A 20658-nucleotide genomic window follows, 5' to 3' on the forward strand; every position below is an offset into this window, starting at 1 on the left:
ATAAGCTTGAGTCAATACAGAAGCAATTTTTACTTTTTTCTCTAAGGAATTTTCATTGGGACTCTGCGTACAATCTTCCACCTTCTTACACTAGTCGGTTAAATCTTATCAATCTTCCAACTCTCGCTAGTCGTAGAGAAATGCTAGGCGTATTATTCATGGCTAAACTACTGAATGGACTGATTTCTAGCCCCTTTCTTTTGAACGAAGTAAACTTCAATGTCCCATCACGAGCGTCAAGACTTTCAAACCTCTTCTTTTGAGGCAGTGCAGAACTAATTTCGAATTAAATGAAACTTTTCGGTGTTTGTGTCATGATTTTAACTCTCATTCGAATTCATTTGATATAACGGACTCACTTTTTAATATAAGGAAAACTGTCCCATCCTATCTTAACTCGTAACAAAATAAAAAAAAAAAAATAAAAAATATAAAATAAAATCTTTATATGCTAAAAGCGTTAAATTATTAAAAAATCAACGCTTAACAAACTCCGCCTATCAACAACTCGGCAAAAACAAAATCCGTGCGTCATGTGGATGCGCCCCTCGTGTCGGTTGGGCGGGCTTTGGAGGGTATTAATCCGTTGGGTTTAAAAAAAAAAAACGTGACACCAGGAAGGACAAGTCGACAAGGTATAAATTAAAAATTGCTTCAAATAAATGTTTTCATACATTTAAAGCAATAAGGGCAACTCCCGCTTAATTCATATAAACAGTTTTTTATTTATTTAGTTTCAGAATAATGCCCAATCTTCTTTTGTTATTTGCCTCCATATTTTGTATTTGTATTTGCTCGTCATTTAGATTTATGCATTTATTTGGTGAAATATTTTCAATTTTTGAGAGCAAACTGCGATGCTTCAAAAAACGTGATTGAAGTTGTTCCAGAAAATGATCCCTAAACGGTATATAAACCGACCGTCGGAAGTATTCTTCGGGTTCGCCTTCGTAGATATCTCGATGATTGCCGCTTATTTCTAAACGATTTATAAATCAAGTAGTAGCAGATTTTCAAGTGTCCATACAACCGCAGATATCTTCTAAACCGAGCACAGTACCGATTTGAAGGGTAGCTCATTAAAAAACTCTTTTCCCACCCTTTCAGACGGTATGCTCCACTTGTGAAAAGGACAGTAAATGTGTATGTAAAGTCCGGTTGTTTCACTGATAATACGCAAACATTAGCAGATTGTCAAGGGGCAAGGTTTTTTTAAGAAAACTGATTAAAAACTTACATTACCTTTACTTTGCTTGTTGGGTTGTAATCCAGACGCGTGTGTTCAAAGTCAGCTGTTTGCGCAACGCGTTAACCCCCAAACCCCCCCCCTGTCTGCGCGCCTGGCCAAAGCCATGTCTTTGTTGTTGTGCAACTTTTTCCAATTACATTCTTTAGAAAGTTAATACTTGTATATGCTTGCTTGTACCAAAGCTACGCTTTGTTCTTGGCAAGTTCATTTTATGAACTGGTTTTGATGTAAGTATATTGGAGACATGTCTCCAAACCAAATTTGACAAGGGATGATGGGAAATCGTACCAATATACATCAATTAACCAGTCTGTCGAGAAAACCGGGAAACAAAATAGAACTGGTTATGCTTTGTTATATTTATAGGAACACAAAAAATTAACCAATTAATGTTTTATGTGTTACTAAGCGAGGAGTGCCCGTTATTGCTTATAATGTTTGAATACATTTTTTTTTATAAAGAAACTTCTTTAATTTTAGTTTATATAATAATTTGGCATAAAATTACAACAACTTGATATCACGGACAAGGCGACAACTGTTCGATTCCGGGAGGGTGATTCGAACCAGCACTCGCGAGATTATTGAACTGTTGTTGAGCTGTTTGAATTGTTGAGAAACACGTTCAGTCAAAGCCATTCCTTTGTTGTTGTGCAACTTTCCCCTATTGCAATCTTTGCATAGACTTATTCTTTGGACAGTCATATTTTGTATGTAAGCTTGTATCAAAGTTTCATTTATTTTCGATATTTTAAGAAAAAAAAAACTTGGCGTGATTCGCCTCTTCTCGTTTAATTTATGTCGTGCTCCTTTCTAATTTCTCCTAAAAATTGGCCGGTCGAGAACTGCATCTACTGCATCTACTGATTCGCTGAAGCTTTTCTTGGCAGAAATGCACTCGGATGCCAAGCCACTCAGAGAAGCGATCCTTCTTTTTTAATTGAAAAAACTCTTTCTAAATTTTCAATGTTGCCTTGTCCGGCAGTTGAGCCCAGGACCTTCCGTGTGGTAGGCAGAGCACGCAACCAAAACACGTAGGCCGCCACTAAAAAAAAAAAATTGTCCATAAGTTTTGTAACTTATGCAAACCAACCTCGAAAACGTTTTTGTAAAATTTCAATAAAACTTTATGAAGTTTTTTTTTGTTTGGAGTTCACTTAATTCGTTTCAGTTAGCAGCTTCGTAGCTCAATCAAAGAACAAGTTTTCCAAAGGGTGTTTCAGTTATTATTTCATATAAATGTCACTATTTGTGTGGAGTAGAGGTTTACGCCGATCACTTTATCGGCGGCGGCGGCGGCGTAGGCGGCGCGCCGGCGTACGCCGGTGTTCTTACTTTAAAAGCTTGATTTTTCTATTTAAAAAAATAATATTTAGGAAAGGTTTTGTTTATATGTATTTAAGGAAATCAACGTGTTGGCCATTTCGGAAATATCCGGGGATTTTGCATCAAAATCTCGCAGACCATTCAAACATTTTCAGGAGTAGCTCCTTGCGAAGGAATTGTCCCTCGTTCGCTTGCTCCAGAGAGGCTTCGAACCTAACCCCGGTCTTTGGAATTGGTACTGCTGCGTCTGCTGAAAAGAAATAGGGATACATAAAATAGTCACACTTTTGCCTGTATATCTCGTGCAAAGCGTAGTTTCACCTAGGGTTAACTCCTAATAATCGTCGCGAACACAATTTCTTTAAATCATTTGTCGCTCCTTGGCGGTCACGCATAAAGGCGACTTAGGGTTGCTATTAATGGTCTATTAATACTCATAACTCTCGTGGCACAGGGCGCCTCCAGTTTTTTCGGCTGTTTTTAAGAGCTACAATTCCCGATGTGCGAACAGTAGGAATCCCTACCACCAGTCGCTACCACGCCTCCTGAGCCTCACACCATATGCCAGTACAGAAGCTATAGTAGGACTGCGACTTCGAACTCATACCTTCGTGGAGTCACTTCACGTCACTTTCCTAGAAGCTCTAGGTGTAGCTCCGAAGACTTTCCAAAGGATGCTTTTGTCGCGCTATGCTGCCGAGCTACACCAGAGAAACACCTTGAAACGTTAGGGAGTGACTTTTCGGCCAAGGATGCCGCCCTCGAAATCATAAGCAGTCTAAGTGGATGTCATTGCGACGTAGGTGAAAATCGTATAATCCTCGGCGCATCTACATAATTAAAATTTTACAAGGACCCTGGATAAAATTTTTAAAATGTAGACCAAAGATTGCAGACGTTTGTGTTCACAACATTGATTTCAATAGTCTTCGTTAAATTAAATTTAGAATGAAAGTTGACGGATTTTAAGTTGAAAGTTGTTAACTACTGTTTTCCGGCCTTACGATAGAGGAGCTCATTATGGATGACCGCGTAGCTTCAGTTCAGACAAGTTCGACTGTCCACTACGTTAGGGTAGTATCACACACGGTCAGTCTTGGGAAAGCTTTTGCTTCACCACTTTGAGTGTTCTTGCGAAGGACAAAGCCTCACCTGGTAGATATATGTGCCTACGTATTCACATTTGTAAAAGGAGCCGTAACGTGTAGGTGATATTTAAACTTGGTTGATAGGCTATAATCAATGTGATTCACTCCAAGGGACTAGTTTTGGATAGGGCCGCCAACTTTAGGAAATGTCAAACCGGGAGACTTGGGTGTTAAGGATGAAGTGTGAAAATCAAAATTAACATTTCAGACGCTATTGTATAGTTTCGCAAATAAACAACAGATGTTTGAATGCAAGACTTAGTGATTTTTCAAACCCTTCTCATAAGTACATATATCCTCAACTTAAGTATGAGGTAAGAATAATTTCAAAGGAGTGTTTATGCCCCTAGAACCTACCAAAGGATTTTGCATCACTGATTTCGCTTATTCTTGAGGACAATTTAAAAACATGTTCGCCTTGGGTCATTTTATTAGAATTAATTGTTCATTATTAATTTTTTCAAAAATTCAAAGTGAGCATATAAATTTATTATATAACTTATCTTTTACTGTTCTGTTTTAATAACTTGCTGAATTGGGTGATGCAAAGTCCGTGTTAATCTGACATCGAAAGCGCCTGTTATTTTAAATAACTTTTGAATAGTTATAAAGGGTTAAATTTGACAATTAGTTTCTTATAACTGGCAGTGATACGCATCCGTTGATAGCACTTTCGACCATATCCGACCAATTTTCGACATGAACAATAAATGGCCTAAACAGTCTTAAACGAGTAAAAAATATAGTAACGCGCCGACGCCGCGCCGCCGCGCCGATATTTTTGACATTCGGCGGCGGCGTGCGAAAAACGACCATAATCGGCGGCGGCGGCGGCGTTTATCGGCGGCGTATATCTCTAGTGTGGAGGAACATCTTAAAAAACCTTCGAGAGAAAATTGTGAAACTTCAATGGGAATTTTAAAATACCTATAACTTGTATTTTTTTAGACAAAATTTTATTATGCTACAAACTTGAATACTTAAAAAATGTATGATAACTTCAAATAAAGAGTTCGAAAATTTCATAAAATTTTTTTTCAATTTTCGACTTCTTTTCGAAAACGCATTTAAAGTTACACAATTTAAAAATTATAATTAATTGACAAACAATTCTCGCTGCTATTTTCGTGTTGGCTGCTGTAAAAGCAGCAAAAATGATTAAAAAACTACATAATTTATTTTTTATTGAATTTATTTTGGTAAATTTAAATGGTGGCTCTCCCCAGCCCGACAATTCTTCTAAACTCGAAACAGATTTCAAGCAATTTTATAATGAAACTCGAATACAAACAAGTAAGGAAGTCTAAGTTCGGGTGAAACCGAACATTACATACCCAGCTGTACACTTGAAATGCTGTTGTTGTTTGTTTTGTGTGCTTAAAAGTGTTCTATTCTGAACTAATTTTTCTTCGAATTATGGCTCCCGAAACATAGAAAATTGGTTAGTTATAAAAGGGGCGGTGAGACGCCCATTTTTTTAAATTTGAAGTTTTTCTTATTAATGTTATAAATACACTTGGGAAATCAAATACCATTGATATAAAGCTCTTTTTTGCAAAGATATAGCTTACTTTATTCGTCTACGACCCTTTTAAAAATCTTTTATATAAAAGTGGGCATCGTCCTTAACCGATTTCGTTAATTTTTCTTCAAAGCATTCCTTATAGCAAACGCAACCTCTCTGCCGAATTTTACTACGATAGGTTTAACGATTTTTGATTTATGATTAATAATATTTGTAAAATTGATTTTATCACAAGTGGGCGGTGCCACGCCCATTTTAAATTTTTTTTTTAAATTTTTATGAAGAGTCAATATCAGTCCACACGTCAAATTTCAACATTCTAGGTGTATTATTTACTAAATAATCAGGTTTTTTGTGTTTTCCAAAATTTTATATATATAAAAAGTGGGCGTGGTTATCATCAGATTTCGCTCATTTTCAATACCAACCTATTCTGGGTCCAGATAAGCTCGCGTACCAAATTTGGTGAAGATATCTCAATATTTGCTCAAGTTATCGTGTTAACGGACAGACGGACATGGCTCAATCAAATTTTTTTTCGACACTGATGATTTTGATATATGGAAGTCTATATCTATCTCGATTCCTTTATACCTGTACAACCAACCGTTATCTAATCAAAGTTATAATACCTTGTGTACAAGTACAGCTGGGTATAAAAAGTAGTTTCATGCTATAAGAAGTGTCTGAAGTGTCTGAATAAAGTTACTTTGGAAAGTGTCTGGCATGTGGAAAGTGACTTCTTATATTGTTACGAAGACAATCTTTAAAAATCAGCCTTTATAAAATGACGAAAGTGAGGTCTTTATGGCACATTTTTGTATGATATCTGCTAAAGGCACTATGACCCAAGTCTCATAGTGTACCATCATTCTTACTTTAATTGCAAGTAGCACTAGAGATATACGCCGACGCCACCACCGCCGATTTTAGTCGTTTTTCACAAGCCGCCTCCGAATGTCAAAAGTATTGGCGCGGCGGAGGCGATCTTTCGGCGCTTCCTATATTTTCCACTAATTTAAGACTGTCTAGGCAGTTTATTGTTCAAGTCGAACGGATGCGCATTACTGCCAGTTATAAGAATCCAATTGCGAAATTTTACTCTTTATAACCATTCCAACGTTATCGAAAATTAAATGATAAAAAAAAATTTTTAAGTTAAACGGTTTTATTGAAAACAATACTTACATGAAGTAATAATAATACTAAAAGCTAGAAAATAATTAGGTAGGTCTTAGGTACTAGTCATCACACTCCTCATCAATCTAGAGCGTTGATCAGACAATTAAAAAAAAGCGTTGGACGCGCGAAGTTTCTAAAAATGTGATTAGGGTGCAGTTTGTCTTATATATGACTATCAATAGCCACCTTTTTTCTTTCTTATTATTGCATTGTCATCGGGTTCTGAACTATATTCCAAGTTTCAAGCTTGTAGCTTATCGGGAAGTTACTTAAATTTGAATTACAAAATTCGTGCCAGCCATCCAACCAGCCAGCCTGTCAAGTCAACCTAAATAAAACCGTTTAAAACCAGGCGCTTTCAATGCCAGCTCAACACGGATTTTGCATCACCGAATTCACCAAGTTATTAAAACAAAACACATATAACCTACACGTAAAGGTTCCTGTTACAAATGTTAATACGTAGGCAGTTGAAGCTTTGTCCTTCCCAAGAAGACTCAAAATGAAAAGACGCAAAAGCTTTCCCAAGACATTTGAACAAATTGCCGGCTGTACCTACCCTAACGTAGTGGACAGTCGAACTAGTCGGAAAACTGAAGCTACGCGTTCATCCATAATGAACTCTTATATAATTAGGCCGTGAAAACCCTTTTCAACTTAAAATTGGTCCTTTTGCACTTTAAGATTTCGTTTTAGTTTAACGAAGACTACTAAAATCAATGCTTGGAACACAAGCGTCTGCAAATTTTTAAAAAGTTACGCAATGATATCCACTTAGAGAGCTTATAATTTGGAAGGCGGCATCCTGGGCCAAAAAGTTACTCCTTAACGTTTCAAGGTGTTTATCTGGTGAATTTGAATAGTCTCTTGTGGGCTATGAAGCTTAGCAGAACGTAGTGACAAAAACATCCACAAGAAAGCCTTCGTAGCTAACACTGAGAACTTCCAGGAAAGTGACGTCGACGAGGGTTTGAATTCGATGTCGCAGTCCTATAGTTTCTATGCTGGCATAAGGTGTGAGGGGCAGGAGTCGCGGTAGCGACTGGTGGTCGGACTGCTTCTGTTCGAACTTCGGAAATCATAGCTCTTAAAAACAGCCGAAAAAACTGTCGACGACAAGTATTAGGAGTTAGCCCATACCATCTCCGATGCTTTGCACGGGACATACAAACACAAGTTTCACCATTTTAAGTATTTCTATTTCTTTTTGGCAGACGCAGCAGTACCAGTCCCTAAGACCAGGGTTAGGTTCGAAACCTTCCTGGAGTAAGTGAATAAACGACAGTCCCTCGGCAAGGAGCTGCTACTGAAATTTTTTGAACAATTCGCGACATTTTCAGGCAAAACCCCCGAATCTTTCCGAAAATGTCAAAACGTCGATTTCCATTAATACATTTAAACAAAACGTTTCCTAAATATTAATTTTTTTAAATAGAAAAATCAAGTTTTTTAAAGTAACTACGCCGACACGCCGCCGCTGGTTTACAATAGATCCTATGCCGCCGCCGGCGATAAAGTCACCGGCGTAAACCTCTAGTCTGCAGAGACAGAATTCCTGCTATTATAAAATGACGTAGGTGTGCTCTATATATTAAAGTGTACTCCAAATGATTATTAACCGTAATGATAGCCGATTGATTTCTCCTCGCTATTCATATTTGACAGCTACGATTTAATGCCCCTATTACGGTATACAACTCAACTTAGTTGGGTTGTAATTAAAACAACTCAACTTTCAGACAACTTATGTAACTCCTGTTTGGTATTATACGCCAATTACACGGCTCAAGTATCCTTGTGCCAATTACCAATTTGCACAAGGATTTGCCCGGTGTGTGCACTGGTTGCGCTATTTGCGCAAAGAACTGCGCTAAAATCAAAACGATTTTGATATTTACGCATGCCTGCAAATATTGCACATGCTTTTTTCTTCGTGTGTGGTAAATCTTACACAGTTTACCTGGGGTTCCTGATAATATAGCATCAGTAATTATTGCTTAAAAATGTTAATATCGAAGGCGCAAGGACCATATCTAGCTTGTAACAGGAATTCACACAAATTTAATAATAAATAATAATTTTTTTATACAATTAGAACACATGTTTCATTTGTTGCGCTAGTTGAAAAATGAATATTGTGCAGTGCTGCAATGCGTTGAGCTGGTCTTGCAATTAAAATATATATTTTATAAATACAATGGAAAATAAACGCTTCTGTGCGAGTTTTTCGACTTATACCGTGAATTACCAGCACTGTGGAAAATAAATAGTGAATTTTTATACAATTAATGCCTTTTTTATACAATTAAAATACATGTTTCATTTGTTGCGCTACTTTAAAAATGAATATTGCGCAGTGTTTTTGAGCCGTGTATGTCAAAATTTTCATTTGCACAAATTTCGTCGTTTTATATTTGCGCATGGTTTTTGTGTCATGTATGGGCCGTATTACGAATTACAACTTATTTCAGTTGAAGTTTAATTGGTGCTGCCAACCTAGGAAAGTGATGATTTGACAGATAAATGAACAGCTGATCAATTTGTGGCGGAAATTTAAGCATTTGCAAAAGTGATTTTGTCTTACAAGATATTATATGATATGAAATCTATTTTATAATGGCGAAAATGTTGGCGATTGACATATCGCGAATACGGAAAACATTCATTCCAATCCCTTGGAACTACCAAGCACCAAGTAGGAAAATGTTTAATTGACAAATGATGAGCTTCAAATTAAGTTATTTTGCAGATTTGAAAGGAAGCATTTTGCTCATTACTAAACAAATTAAGGACCATTTCCGCAAACGCTTTCGAGGGAAGGCTGTACCCATATTTTAAAATTATGCACCACACTCAGACTCCTTGGTGATGGCAGCTATCAAAAATGATGTGGAAATGATTTTGGTGTTGGATTGGTTTTACATATTATTGAGGAGCATATTTGTGCGATGTGGATTAAAGCCCAAAGAGCAAAAATTGTATTTTACTCTAAAACAGGATTCCCAGGAGTAGTGATTAGTATCAATGGGACTCACGTTCGCCTAATTTCCCCTATATTGGCTGCATTTGAACTGCGGCCAGCCTCGCCCGACTTCGGAATGTCGCTCCATAAATCAAAAAGTTATTCAATGTAATCTATAAATGTGTACAAAATTGTTATTGTTTGGTTAAAAAAGGTTTAACTACCGGCTTTAAATTTTTTGTTTTTTTTTGGGTAACGTTTTATGAGCACGTGCACCATCGAACTCTTATCAAGGGTGGTATCAAAAGACGCGTTTCGATCTCCGTTTTTAGGATTCGAAAGCCGAAATTAAAAATTTTATTTTTATTTTTTTTTGTACAGAGCATCTTTCTGCTGGCGGCCTTTGGCCGCGATTTGTAAAAATAACCCTGGGTGGGTCCAACGCCTTTCTGCATTAGTGTGTACAAAAAATCTGGCAAAATACAACCACATGAAAATTTGAACCGAAATGATATGACAGAAATTAAATTTTTAATTTTTATTTTCGGATTCTTCAATCGGAGGTCGAAACGTGTCTTTTGATACCAACTTTGAAAATTTTTGTTAAAAATTAGGTGGTGAGCCGTCTTCTAAAACGTAACATTTTTTCAAAACAACTGCAAAATTGTATGAGACAACTGCTAGTAATCAGTTGTAAGATTTTGACGTCTTTGACAACTACACCAACACAAGGTTGTAAACGGTAATGCCACAAAAAGTTGTTAGACTAGACAACTCAACCGACATTTTTTTTGACAGGTTGAGTTGTAATCTGTAATACCAAATTGCGAAATTTCAACCCAACCAGAGTTGAGTTGTAAACGGTAATAGGGGCATAAGAATACATTTTCAAATTTTTACAATTTTTAAAAACTTCTTCAATATTCGAATTTCTACGAAAACGTTTTTGAAATTGATTTTTATTTGTTTTTGTTATACAACTAATTAAAGTCTTGTTGCTGCCATGTTTGTGTTCACGGCTCATGGCTCTGAAAAATCACGCACATGTTGTCTTCGAATCGCATTCAAATTTTTTATATAGACTAACCTTTCTGGTTGACAAAAAAATTACATGAATTTAAAAGCCCTCGATATCATACAAAATTGATTTCTTATAATAATCCTGCTGACAATTTTTGTGTATACAGAAAAAAGTATAGAAATGAATGTAGAAATAGACGACCGTTGCCAAGATAAGTTTGTATGTATGAGCAAAATAACACCTACTAAATGAATTAATAAAGACCAATGTGAAGTTAAGGAAAAGATTCAAGTAGGGTGGATTTTTTCCTTTTTTTACAATTATTATTAAACAATAGAATAACAGGGAAGTCAAAGACGAATTCCGTACAAGGTGTTGTTATCCCATCGGCTGATTATTTCTTCTTGATATTTGCCCTACAACGCCTTCGTACACCGATATGACAGTTAATCGAAATCAAAACTAATTTTCTTTTGATTCGGCATACGTCTGATAATTGTCTTGATTTCGCTGCGACATCACCTTGTATGGATTCGCCTTGAAAGAAATGAAAAGAAAAAATTCGGCAGAAAAAAGCATTTGCATTTTTTTTTTCGATTTTCTTAGATGCATAGGGAGTGTAAACGCTACACCGATGAGGGGGCTTGCATAGTTTTTTTTTTACAATTCCGAAAGGAACAAGTAAGGAAGGCTAAGTTCGGGTGTAACCGAACATTACATACTCAGCTGAGAGCTTTGGAGACAAAATAAGGGAAAATCACCATGTAGGAAAATGAACCTGGGGTAACCCTGGAATGTGTTTGTACGATATGGGTATCAAGTTAAAGGTATTAATGGGGGTTTTAAAAGGGAGTGGCCCTTAGTTGGATATGTGAAGGCGTTTTCGAGATATCGACCAAACTGTGGACCAGGGACCCAGAACATCATCTGTTGGGTACCGCTAATTTATTTATATATGTAATACCACGAACGGTATTCCTGCCATGATTACAAGGGCTTTTGATTTCGCCCTGTAGAACTTTTAATTTTCTTCTACTTAATATGGTAGGTGTCACACCCATTTTACAAAGTTTTTTCCAAAGTTATATTTTGCGTCAAAATACCCAATCACCATGTTTCATTCCTTTTTTCGTATTTGGTATAGAATGATGGCATTTTTTTCATTCTTCGATATCGATAAAGTGGGCGTGGTCATAGTCGGATTTCGCCCATTTTTAATACCGAGATGAAGTGAGTTCAGATAAGTACGTGAACTAAGTTTAGTAAAGATATATCGATTTTTGCTGTAAGATATTTAATTTACTGTAAACATATTTAATTTTTTGTTAAAATTTGACTTTTAAAAATTTCTTTTTTTAAAGTGGGCGTGTTCGTCATCCGATTTTGCTAATTTTTATTTAGCACACATATAGTAATAGGAGTAACGTTCCTGCCAAATTTCATCATGACATCCTCAACGACTGCCAAATGACAGCTTGCAAAACTTTTGAATTACCTTATTTTAAAAGTGGGCGGTGCCACGCCCGTTGTCCAAAATTTTACTAATTTTCTATTCTGCGTCATAAGATCAACCCACCTACCAAGTTTCATCGCTTTATCCTTTCTTTGTCCTTGGTAATGAATTATCGCCCTTTTTCGGTTTTTCGAAATTTTCGATATCGAAAAAGTGGGCGTGGTTATAGTCCGATTTCGTTCATTTTAAATAGGAATCTGAGATGGGTGCCCAGGAACTTACATAACAAATTTCATTAAGATACCTCAAATTTTACTCAAGTTATCGTGTTTACGGACGGACGGACATGGCTAAATGAATTTCGTTTTTTCGTCAAGATTATTTTGATGTATAGATCTATCTCGATTAGTTTATGCCGTTCGGATTACCGTTATGCGAACAAAATTATATACTCTGTCAGCTCTGCTCAGCTGAGTATAAAAACATATGTATGTGGTATGTATAATGCAAAGAAAATAAACAAACACCATTTTTTTTTAATTTTAAAAATTTTTAAGAATTTCATTTTATATTCAGCAAATTTTTCAAATTCTAATTACTTAATTAACATTAATTTAAATACATATATATTTATATAGTATGTGTATATATATAGTATGTACGTGGTGAAGGTTGACTGGTGGATTGGTTGATTGATGGATTTACGTATATAAGACATTTTTTTTTTTTTTGTTTAAGGAAATAAATATGTATTTAAGTTTTTATTTCGCATACATTTTAAAAGTAAAGTAAAGTACTAAATATTTAAAAATTTGCTTAGGTATATATATTATAATATAAAATATAAATATAATATAGTTATTACTTTTAAAACTTAAATTTTTTACACAGAAGCAAACCGTGAACTTGTGTGTTGATTTAATGAGTGACTGTTAATATGTGCGCTTGGCATATATTTGTGAACGTATATTGAGATATATTTGAGTGTGAGGGTGATGAAAAAACATGTGCAAATAAACAACTATGTATATATGTAAGCAATTCTATACGTATAAATTATTTAGAGATCATTCTCGAAAAAGAAAAATCAATTAGAATTCACTCCTTTAATGGGTTACCAAAAAGATCAGAAGGACATTAAATCAATTTCCAAAGCATGTTTGGGAATAATTTGGCGAATCACACCCTAATTGCCACACTGCCATCAACTGTTAGCAACGCAAAGATCCTGTTAGCGTAGATAGAACAAACAAGTCGACGTTGTTAACAAAATACGGAGTCAGCTGATTTTGAGACAATATGGTCCCAGAGACCGAAGTGGTTAGAGGGCTTAGAAACGTACCGGATCTATATTCGGCAAAGGACAATCAACATCGATAACACTTCCCAAAACCTGCGGAGAGTGTTTTTATCGCTACAACAACAATAGGGACCGAAGAAATTAATAAATGAAACTTTAAGCATGAGAAACAGCGCACTCGAACAGATAACTATGAGCCCATACCCTTTGTGTTCTCTTTGCTAGCTTCCACACCATCATGCCCTCGAAGGAACGGGGTGAGAAACTCAGTTATGAAAGTATAGTATGGGCAGATATGGTTTGCCTAGATTCGAGCCTGCTTCATAAGAGATGTACTTCGAGTGGGCTGAATAAACGCTGGACTGAAGTTAACTTTAGCAGTGTAAGGATGCCCTTCTGGCCACAGATCTATCTCGTTGGGTTCCCTAAACATCATTCTTTTCTAGTTATTCGTGTTTTGACAGACTACTGCCCAGAGAGTACATGCGATGCGACTCAACATTCTGGAGATGATGCATGTGTATGCAAATTGACGAGGTTGAATTATCAATTCGCTAAACATATCCTCAGGGTCGGCTTTCATCGACTTCAGAAGAGTTATACAAGGTGAGATCAATCTTATTCGGAATTATATAGTTATAAGATATTATCTAAGCAATTAACCGTTATTTTTGTGCTATACCACCAGACCTCTATAGCTTTCATGTAGAGCTTCTCTTCCCAAGCGTCAGCTGTCATTCAACTAACCGTATAACACAGTAAGAGATCTCTACTAATGATACCTGAGCAACACCATAATAGACGGTTTCAAACGATTGAAGTTTAATACCAAAGCAAAAAGCTCAATACGTAGTTCCTGCTGGGCTCGCACGCCATAAGACTGAAATACTGACCGCCTACGGGCAAAGGTTCGAAATCAAATGCTACATAGAGGTATTTAATATATTCGCAACCCCCCATACCAAACCAAAGAAGTCTTGCTTTCATTAAACCACAGAAAAGATGAAGCACGCAGGCTGATCCAGGTTATGATAACCACAAAAGAGTTGCTAGACTTAAGTATACACTGCTAGTTTATTTCGAAATCCTTCGAAAATATAGACTCAACGAAGTTATTAAGCAATTCAGGCGCAATTTGTAGAGCGAACAGTAGCGCTGAACCTTATCAAGACCAGCCACAAAACTGGTAACCGGTAATCTCCCTATCGGCCTACTGGCTCTGTAAAAAAAAAATACTATGACAAGCAAAAAAATCCGTTGGTCCAAGAGCGTTTTAAAAACCGAAGTTACAAAATTCAATAGAAAATTGACAAGGTATAGCTGATCGCAGACCTTAGAGTACAAGATTCAGGAACGACAATCGCGCGAGCAAAGAGTCTGTAAAATTTCAGGCAAAAATGGTCAAAGGTCGAAAAGTTTGAAATCGAGAAATTAGCAACTTCGCAGAAGACAGATTCAGAGAAAACCAGCGGGGCCAAGAAAAAAACTATCAAAAATGAGAAATATGGTTTAGACTATGGACAATGAATAAATTTCGGGAAAGTAGATGATGCTACGCCGACGGTATGTATAGATGTTTAAAGTTCTCAAATTTTTATGAAATTTTCACAGGAGGTTCATTCGATTTTTGTCAGAATCAGAACCAAAACAGTTAATAATTTAGACATGGTTTTTTGAATTTTTGGGATAATGCTCAATTTGTATTTATGGATCAATAGCTATTTGAATAGATTACAAAACCAATCGTTTTTAGAATTAAAGATGGAAAGATTTACCGATTTCAATTCATATACTGACAACTGTCGGACTAAATGACAACCCTGAATATGACCTCTTTGTATACCGCCAGAGGGTTAGAGGGCTAGAATATAACCGCGGTAGGTATGCCTGTGGTAAGAGGCGACTAAAATACCGGATTCAAGGGGTTTGTGTAGTGCAGCCCCTCAGGTTGCCAGCGCAATACATAGCTTCTCCAAACCCAATTGGCAACCTCACCTATCCGTGGCGAATCCTGTTCAATTAACAGCCGAGGCTCTGACGACCCCGAACTCCTCATGGATCTAGGGGCGGGAGGGCGGGATGGCCTAGAAGGTCGCATGTGGTCATAACAAATCGTTCCCGTGATGGTCGGGCTTGGTACCGGAACGTACCGGATCTGCATCCGGCAAAGGACCATCAACTCGATAACACTCCCCAAGGCCATCGGGGAGTGTCCTAATCGCTACAACAACAACAACAACCTCTTTGTATACAATTGTAATTTGGGGGAATACCACGCCCCTTAAAACAAATGATGAGTTTTCTGTACCTCCTGAACTCTGAGAAGTAAATCCTCAATTACTCAAATTTGGTATCAAAAAGCTCTCATGCAGATACTTACTGTTCCGCTACATGAAAATCAAATTGAATGGAAATGGGTGGATAAATCAGTTAGTAAAATATGGATAGAGCAAAATTGAGATCAAACTTTTTTGAAGCTTAGGTTTGTGTGGGACAAAGTCTATTTGCTCTGCTATGACAACATTATATAGTCCTTTAATACTCTTCTAAGCCCTATCATCATCTCTCTAATAAACGCATTCAAAGCAGGAATGGAACGTGAAATCCTGCGAAACACACAAATTGCATTTGTTCATAAAATGCTATGAAATTTAATGCCTTAAGTATCATATACATATATAAACTATTTGCACATGTTAATTACGATACAAAATTCAAATTCCAGCCAATATTAGTATAGAATTAATTTTGTAATTTGTACATAAACCAAGAAATTTAGAAAGAAAATTAATTTAAATTAGTTAAAAATTATTTATGTATACACTAAGAATGCATTCATGTGCGTATATACTAAGTTCATTTGTGTCAGTGGCGGGTACAGGATTTGGGATGAGGAGTATACATTGAATAAAATTTTGGCATACAATATTTGATGAATGAATTCAATTTATGTTTAAGTGTTAATTTTTTTTTTACATTTTTGGGATTTCAATTTTGCAAATCTCTGTTAGCGATCGCTCCCATCCCACCTCTATATACACCACCGATATTTACATCCAATTGTGTTTTTTGTTTAAGTTTTGGTTATTACAATTTCGATTTGTACTCTACTCAATACCATTGTGTGGCAAATGCTTAAATATTTTATGTGTTATAATGATTGGATTAGGATTTTGTTGGCAATGATTAATGTTGCTATGATGTTTTTTTTTTGTGTAAAGTGTTCAAATTTTTTGGAATTTCTTTACTGATACATACAAATATTGTATATTTTTGAAAATAGTGATGCCAGTCTTATTAGTGATGAGACACTTACTAGTGGTTAATCAATATATAGTATATAGAGTACAAACATACATAAATATATATATTATAGATATATATTTAAAAAAAAATAAAAAAATGAATATATATCTAGATCCTAAAAATATTAAGTGCTAAACAAAAATATATATACAAAGAGTTAAATTATGTTTGCGTTTGGTTTTTGTTGATTTAAGTGTTTTTGTTTGTTTATATATAACCTAAAAAAAATAAACAAATTGTTAAGCATGAAAAAATTTTTAATTTCCGAATATGCGTTGTTTTTTATTTAAGATTTTTTTCTTTTAAGTTTTAAAATAAAAATACTAATACCAATTTCACACAGAAACTTAATAGTCAAATTTTTTTTAATAAAATAATTAATTTTTCCTTTTCACACAGGGCCACTTGCTTTATTAACGAACATTTGTCAGCAGTCCCAAAAAATATTAGGATTTTGATAAAAGATAATTATAATAGATAGCAACTATTTCCTCTTTAACAGGCTAGATTTTTCACTCCATTAAGCATTCAATAAAACAGCAATGAGATAATTAATTAATTAATTAATTCAATAAGGGCTTTAATGTAGACAACTTGTCTAATTATTTAATTAAACCCCTGTGTGAAATTGGCATAAATGATTTTTCACTTAATTAGCTACGAAAAAAAAAGAAAAATTATTGTTAGCAGAAATATAAAAAGAGGTTATGTTTGTATTTATGAAAAAAAAAAACAGATTTTACACCCCCTATTAATTTAAAAATTAAATTCAGCGAGAGGTTAGAACCAGAAAAAAGCCAGCAACATATTTATAAAAAAGAATTGTATATTCGAATTAACTTTACGCCTAAACCAATAAAAAGAATAATAAAAAAAAACAATAATATGAAAGAACTATGAAATTGAATGGCCCTATGGAATTTCTTTTTTACTTTGACGCGCATTTAACATAGAATTTTACAATCGCATCCCTTCTGCTTTTCTGTTTATTTTTGTGTGTGCCGCTTCTGCTTAATAATTCTTTTACATTAGATAAATTCAAATTTAGAGCCGTAAGTGAAAACGCAGTCGCGCGCATATTTTATACATTCTTTGTATGCGTGCGTGGGAGGGAATATTATTTTTTTAAAGTTTTCAATCCAAAATAAAATGTAAGAGAGAATTTGTCCACTTTTTTGAATGATGAAATTTTGCTTCTTTCTATTCGCAACTTCCTAAAGTATTTTTCCGCATCCATATTCTTGCATACTCGCTTAATTCATTATCTTCTTTCTCTCACACTCTCTTTATTTTTTTTCCAATTTTAAGTTCATTTTCGCACACTGCGCTCTTTCACTTACCTTGGCTCTGTGTTGTATTTGTTTTCAATGGCACGGCAAGTCGTGCATTAACAGCCAATAGATGATCGCGTCGTGCTATTAAGCTGGTCACATGCTCTTCGAGTCGTACATTTTCGCGCTGCAGCTGATGTAGGCAGGATAGAAGTGAAGCAACTATGAGGTAGAGAAGAAAAGATTTATCATTCTATTTAAATTTGCAAATAAATATTAAATTTGAAGAGATAAGAATTAAATTATCCCTTGTTTATGTTGTTGTAGCAGTTCTCCGCCCCATTCAAATAGGTGCGACCACCCACTAATTATCATCAATATCCTCTAACGGGAGTCTGAGGAAGCTTGCAGTTTCACCAGTTCGGGCTAGAGAGATAAGGGTGTTAGAGGCGTTGGTTCAACTTTGCAATTGAAAAGATGGTTGGTATCATGTGGGACACAATACAAGATAGACATACATTGTCGGGCTTGATTCTGGATATGTAAGAGTTTAACCTACTAGTCGGACCCGTGCGCATCTTGCGCAACCAATATAAAAGTATCTTATCAAATATCAACAAAAATCAGCTGTTCTAACAATCAATTAAAACGTACAGCTTGCGCTGCCATCTGGCATATGGTAGCAACTACCGGTAATGCAGTGCAAATATTCCCGATAGTGCCATAGTACAAATATATTTCTTTGGGTGCTCACAATCCTTTATTTTTAACAAATTTTTTTAATAAAATATAGCTACACAAAAGCACTACGACCAGAATTGCCCAAAGCTCGCTAATAGCCCGACCAAAACTTTATTTATAGATTTGGATTCCAAATAAGAGAGAAAAAGGGACCCGTACATAAAAAAAGCAGTAATATATATGATGACTAGCAGACCCGGCAGACGTTGTTCTGCCCTAAATTTAGTCTATCTGCATACATTTTAATAAGCTTTTTCTGTCGTAACTCTGCCCTCGCTCCTCTACACTTTTTCATAATCTTTGTATTCACTCCTCCCTCCGTATTTTTCGCTTAATCTATCTACATCTTCATCTCATTCTATCTCTTTCTCAGTCTCCTTCTCTCTTTTCTCTTCTCTCAAGTTTTTCTCATTCTGCTTCATATCTTATTGCCAGTCCCAGACGGTGGTATGTATTTTGTTCCAGTCCCATTCCGAGTCTCAGTCCCAGTCCCAGTCCTAGTCCTAATCACAGTCCCAGACCGTCTCTGATCTACTTCCCGGAAAAAAGCATCTAATATAGGCAACTTTATATACCAAATTTCAGGCAAATCGAATAGGACGTATGTAAATAGGTATGTGGGTATTATTAATTCATTTCGGCTTCGCATGCATATTTATCAGTTTTGCCAGGTTGATGCGATTAAATCGAATATCACAATGAAAATTACTTTAAAGCTGTCAGCAAAAGCTTTCATTTTATATCCATATTACCACATATTCTAGGGGTATCGGGGTCAACGTTTTGGCCTATATCTCTAGACCCTAGTCACCCAGCGGTATAATATATTACTCTGTACTAAAACACTCATCATCAGTATCAGTTGTATAAACACTGTCTAGGCATTCACGGGCCCAAGTTTTGGCCTATATCTCGAGACCCTAGTCACCCAGCGGCATAAAACTTACTCTGTACTAAAGCACACAGCAATAGCTTCAATTTGATATCCATAATTTCAAAACACATCCTAGTGTTACCCTGATCCACGTTTTTGCCTATATCTCGAGACCCTAGTCGCCAATAGGTATGAAAACTACCCTGTACTAAAGCACTTATCAGCAGCTTTCATTTGATATCCATATTGTATAAACACATTCTAGGGGTGCCCGGGTCCACGTTTTGGACTATATCTCGAGACCCTAGTCACCAATAGGTATGAAAACTACTCTGTACTAAAGCACTCATCAACAGCTTTCATTTGATATCCCTATTGTATAAACACATTCTAGGGGTGCCCGGGTCCACGTTTTGGCCTATATCTCGAGACCCTAGTCACCAATAGGTATGAAAACTACCCTGTACTAAAGCACTCATCAACAGCTTTCATTTGATATCCATATTGTATAAACACATTCTAGGGGTGCCCGGGTCCACGTTTTGGCCTATATCTGGAGACCCTAGTCACCAATAGGTATGAAAACTACTCTGTACTAAAGCACTCATCAACAGCTTTCATTTGATATCCATATTGTATAAACACATTCTAGGGGTGCCCGGGTCCACGTTTTGGCATATCCCTCGAGACCCTAGTCACCAAGGGCTACGAAAAATACCCAGTATCAAAGTACTCATGAACAGCTTCCATTTGATACCCATATTGTACAAGCACATCCCAGGATTACCCAGGCCCACGTTTTGATCTCAATAAATTTTGAATTTTTTCTAAAAAAAAATCATAACTCAAGAATGGCTAAACCGATTTGGGATTTCAAAATCAACTAACCATTATCTCTTCTTCCTGTATCTTTCCTAAAAATTTCATGGCAATCTTTCTATCCGTTCTCGAGTTATGGAGTGACAATCAAAATGTACACTTCTTTTTATATATATAGATTACAGTATCCAGATAAAAGTTGAGCTAGAGTGACACGCGTTTCTCTGGGGAGGTTGCTATTCCTGTTAGGTAGTTTTCTTTAAGAACGGAGTTCACCGGGCAATCCGTGGCATAGCAGTAAGACGCCTTTTTACGGATGACTCTGAGTCCCTTATCATGCTTCTTTTTTTCTTTCTTCATAGTGCTTACGGGGATGACTTCATAAGTTCTTGGGAGGCTGGGCCTCTTCAATGATATATCTGTTGGGATGCCCAGGTGTATTCAGCAGAAACTGTTTGTTCAGCATTTAATTTCGCTCCTT

At 36.0% G+C, this 20658-nt stretch overlaps 1 protein-coding gene across 8 annotated transcripts in view; it reads right to left on the bottom strand.

The window, feature by feature from the left end:
• The window catches only part of Alh (Alhambra), a 279926-nt gene that overhangs the window by 49471 nt on the left and 209797 nt on the right, over window positions 1-20658 (bottom strand). For all 8 annotated transcript variants that reach the window (XM_067758789.1, XM_067758763.1, XM_067758770.1 and 5 more), the window contains exon 10: window positions 17813-17965. In XM_067758789.1, coding sequence (XP_067614890.1) covers window positions 17813-17965 — 153 coding nt within the window. The remainder of the gene's footprint in view (window positions 1-17812; window positions 17966-20658) is intronic.

The sequence above is a fragment of the Eurosta solidaginis genome, chromosome 1 (genome assembly GCF_040869045.1).
Source record: "Eurosta solidaginis isolate ZX-2024a chromosome 1, ASM4086904v1, whole genome shotgun sequence".
Classification (NCBI taxonomy): domain Eukaryota; kingdom Metazoa; phylum Arthropoda; class Insecta; order Diptera; family Tephritidae; genus Eurosta; species Eurosta solidaginis.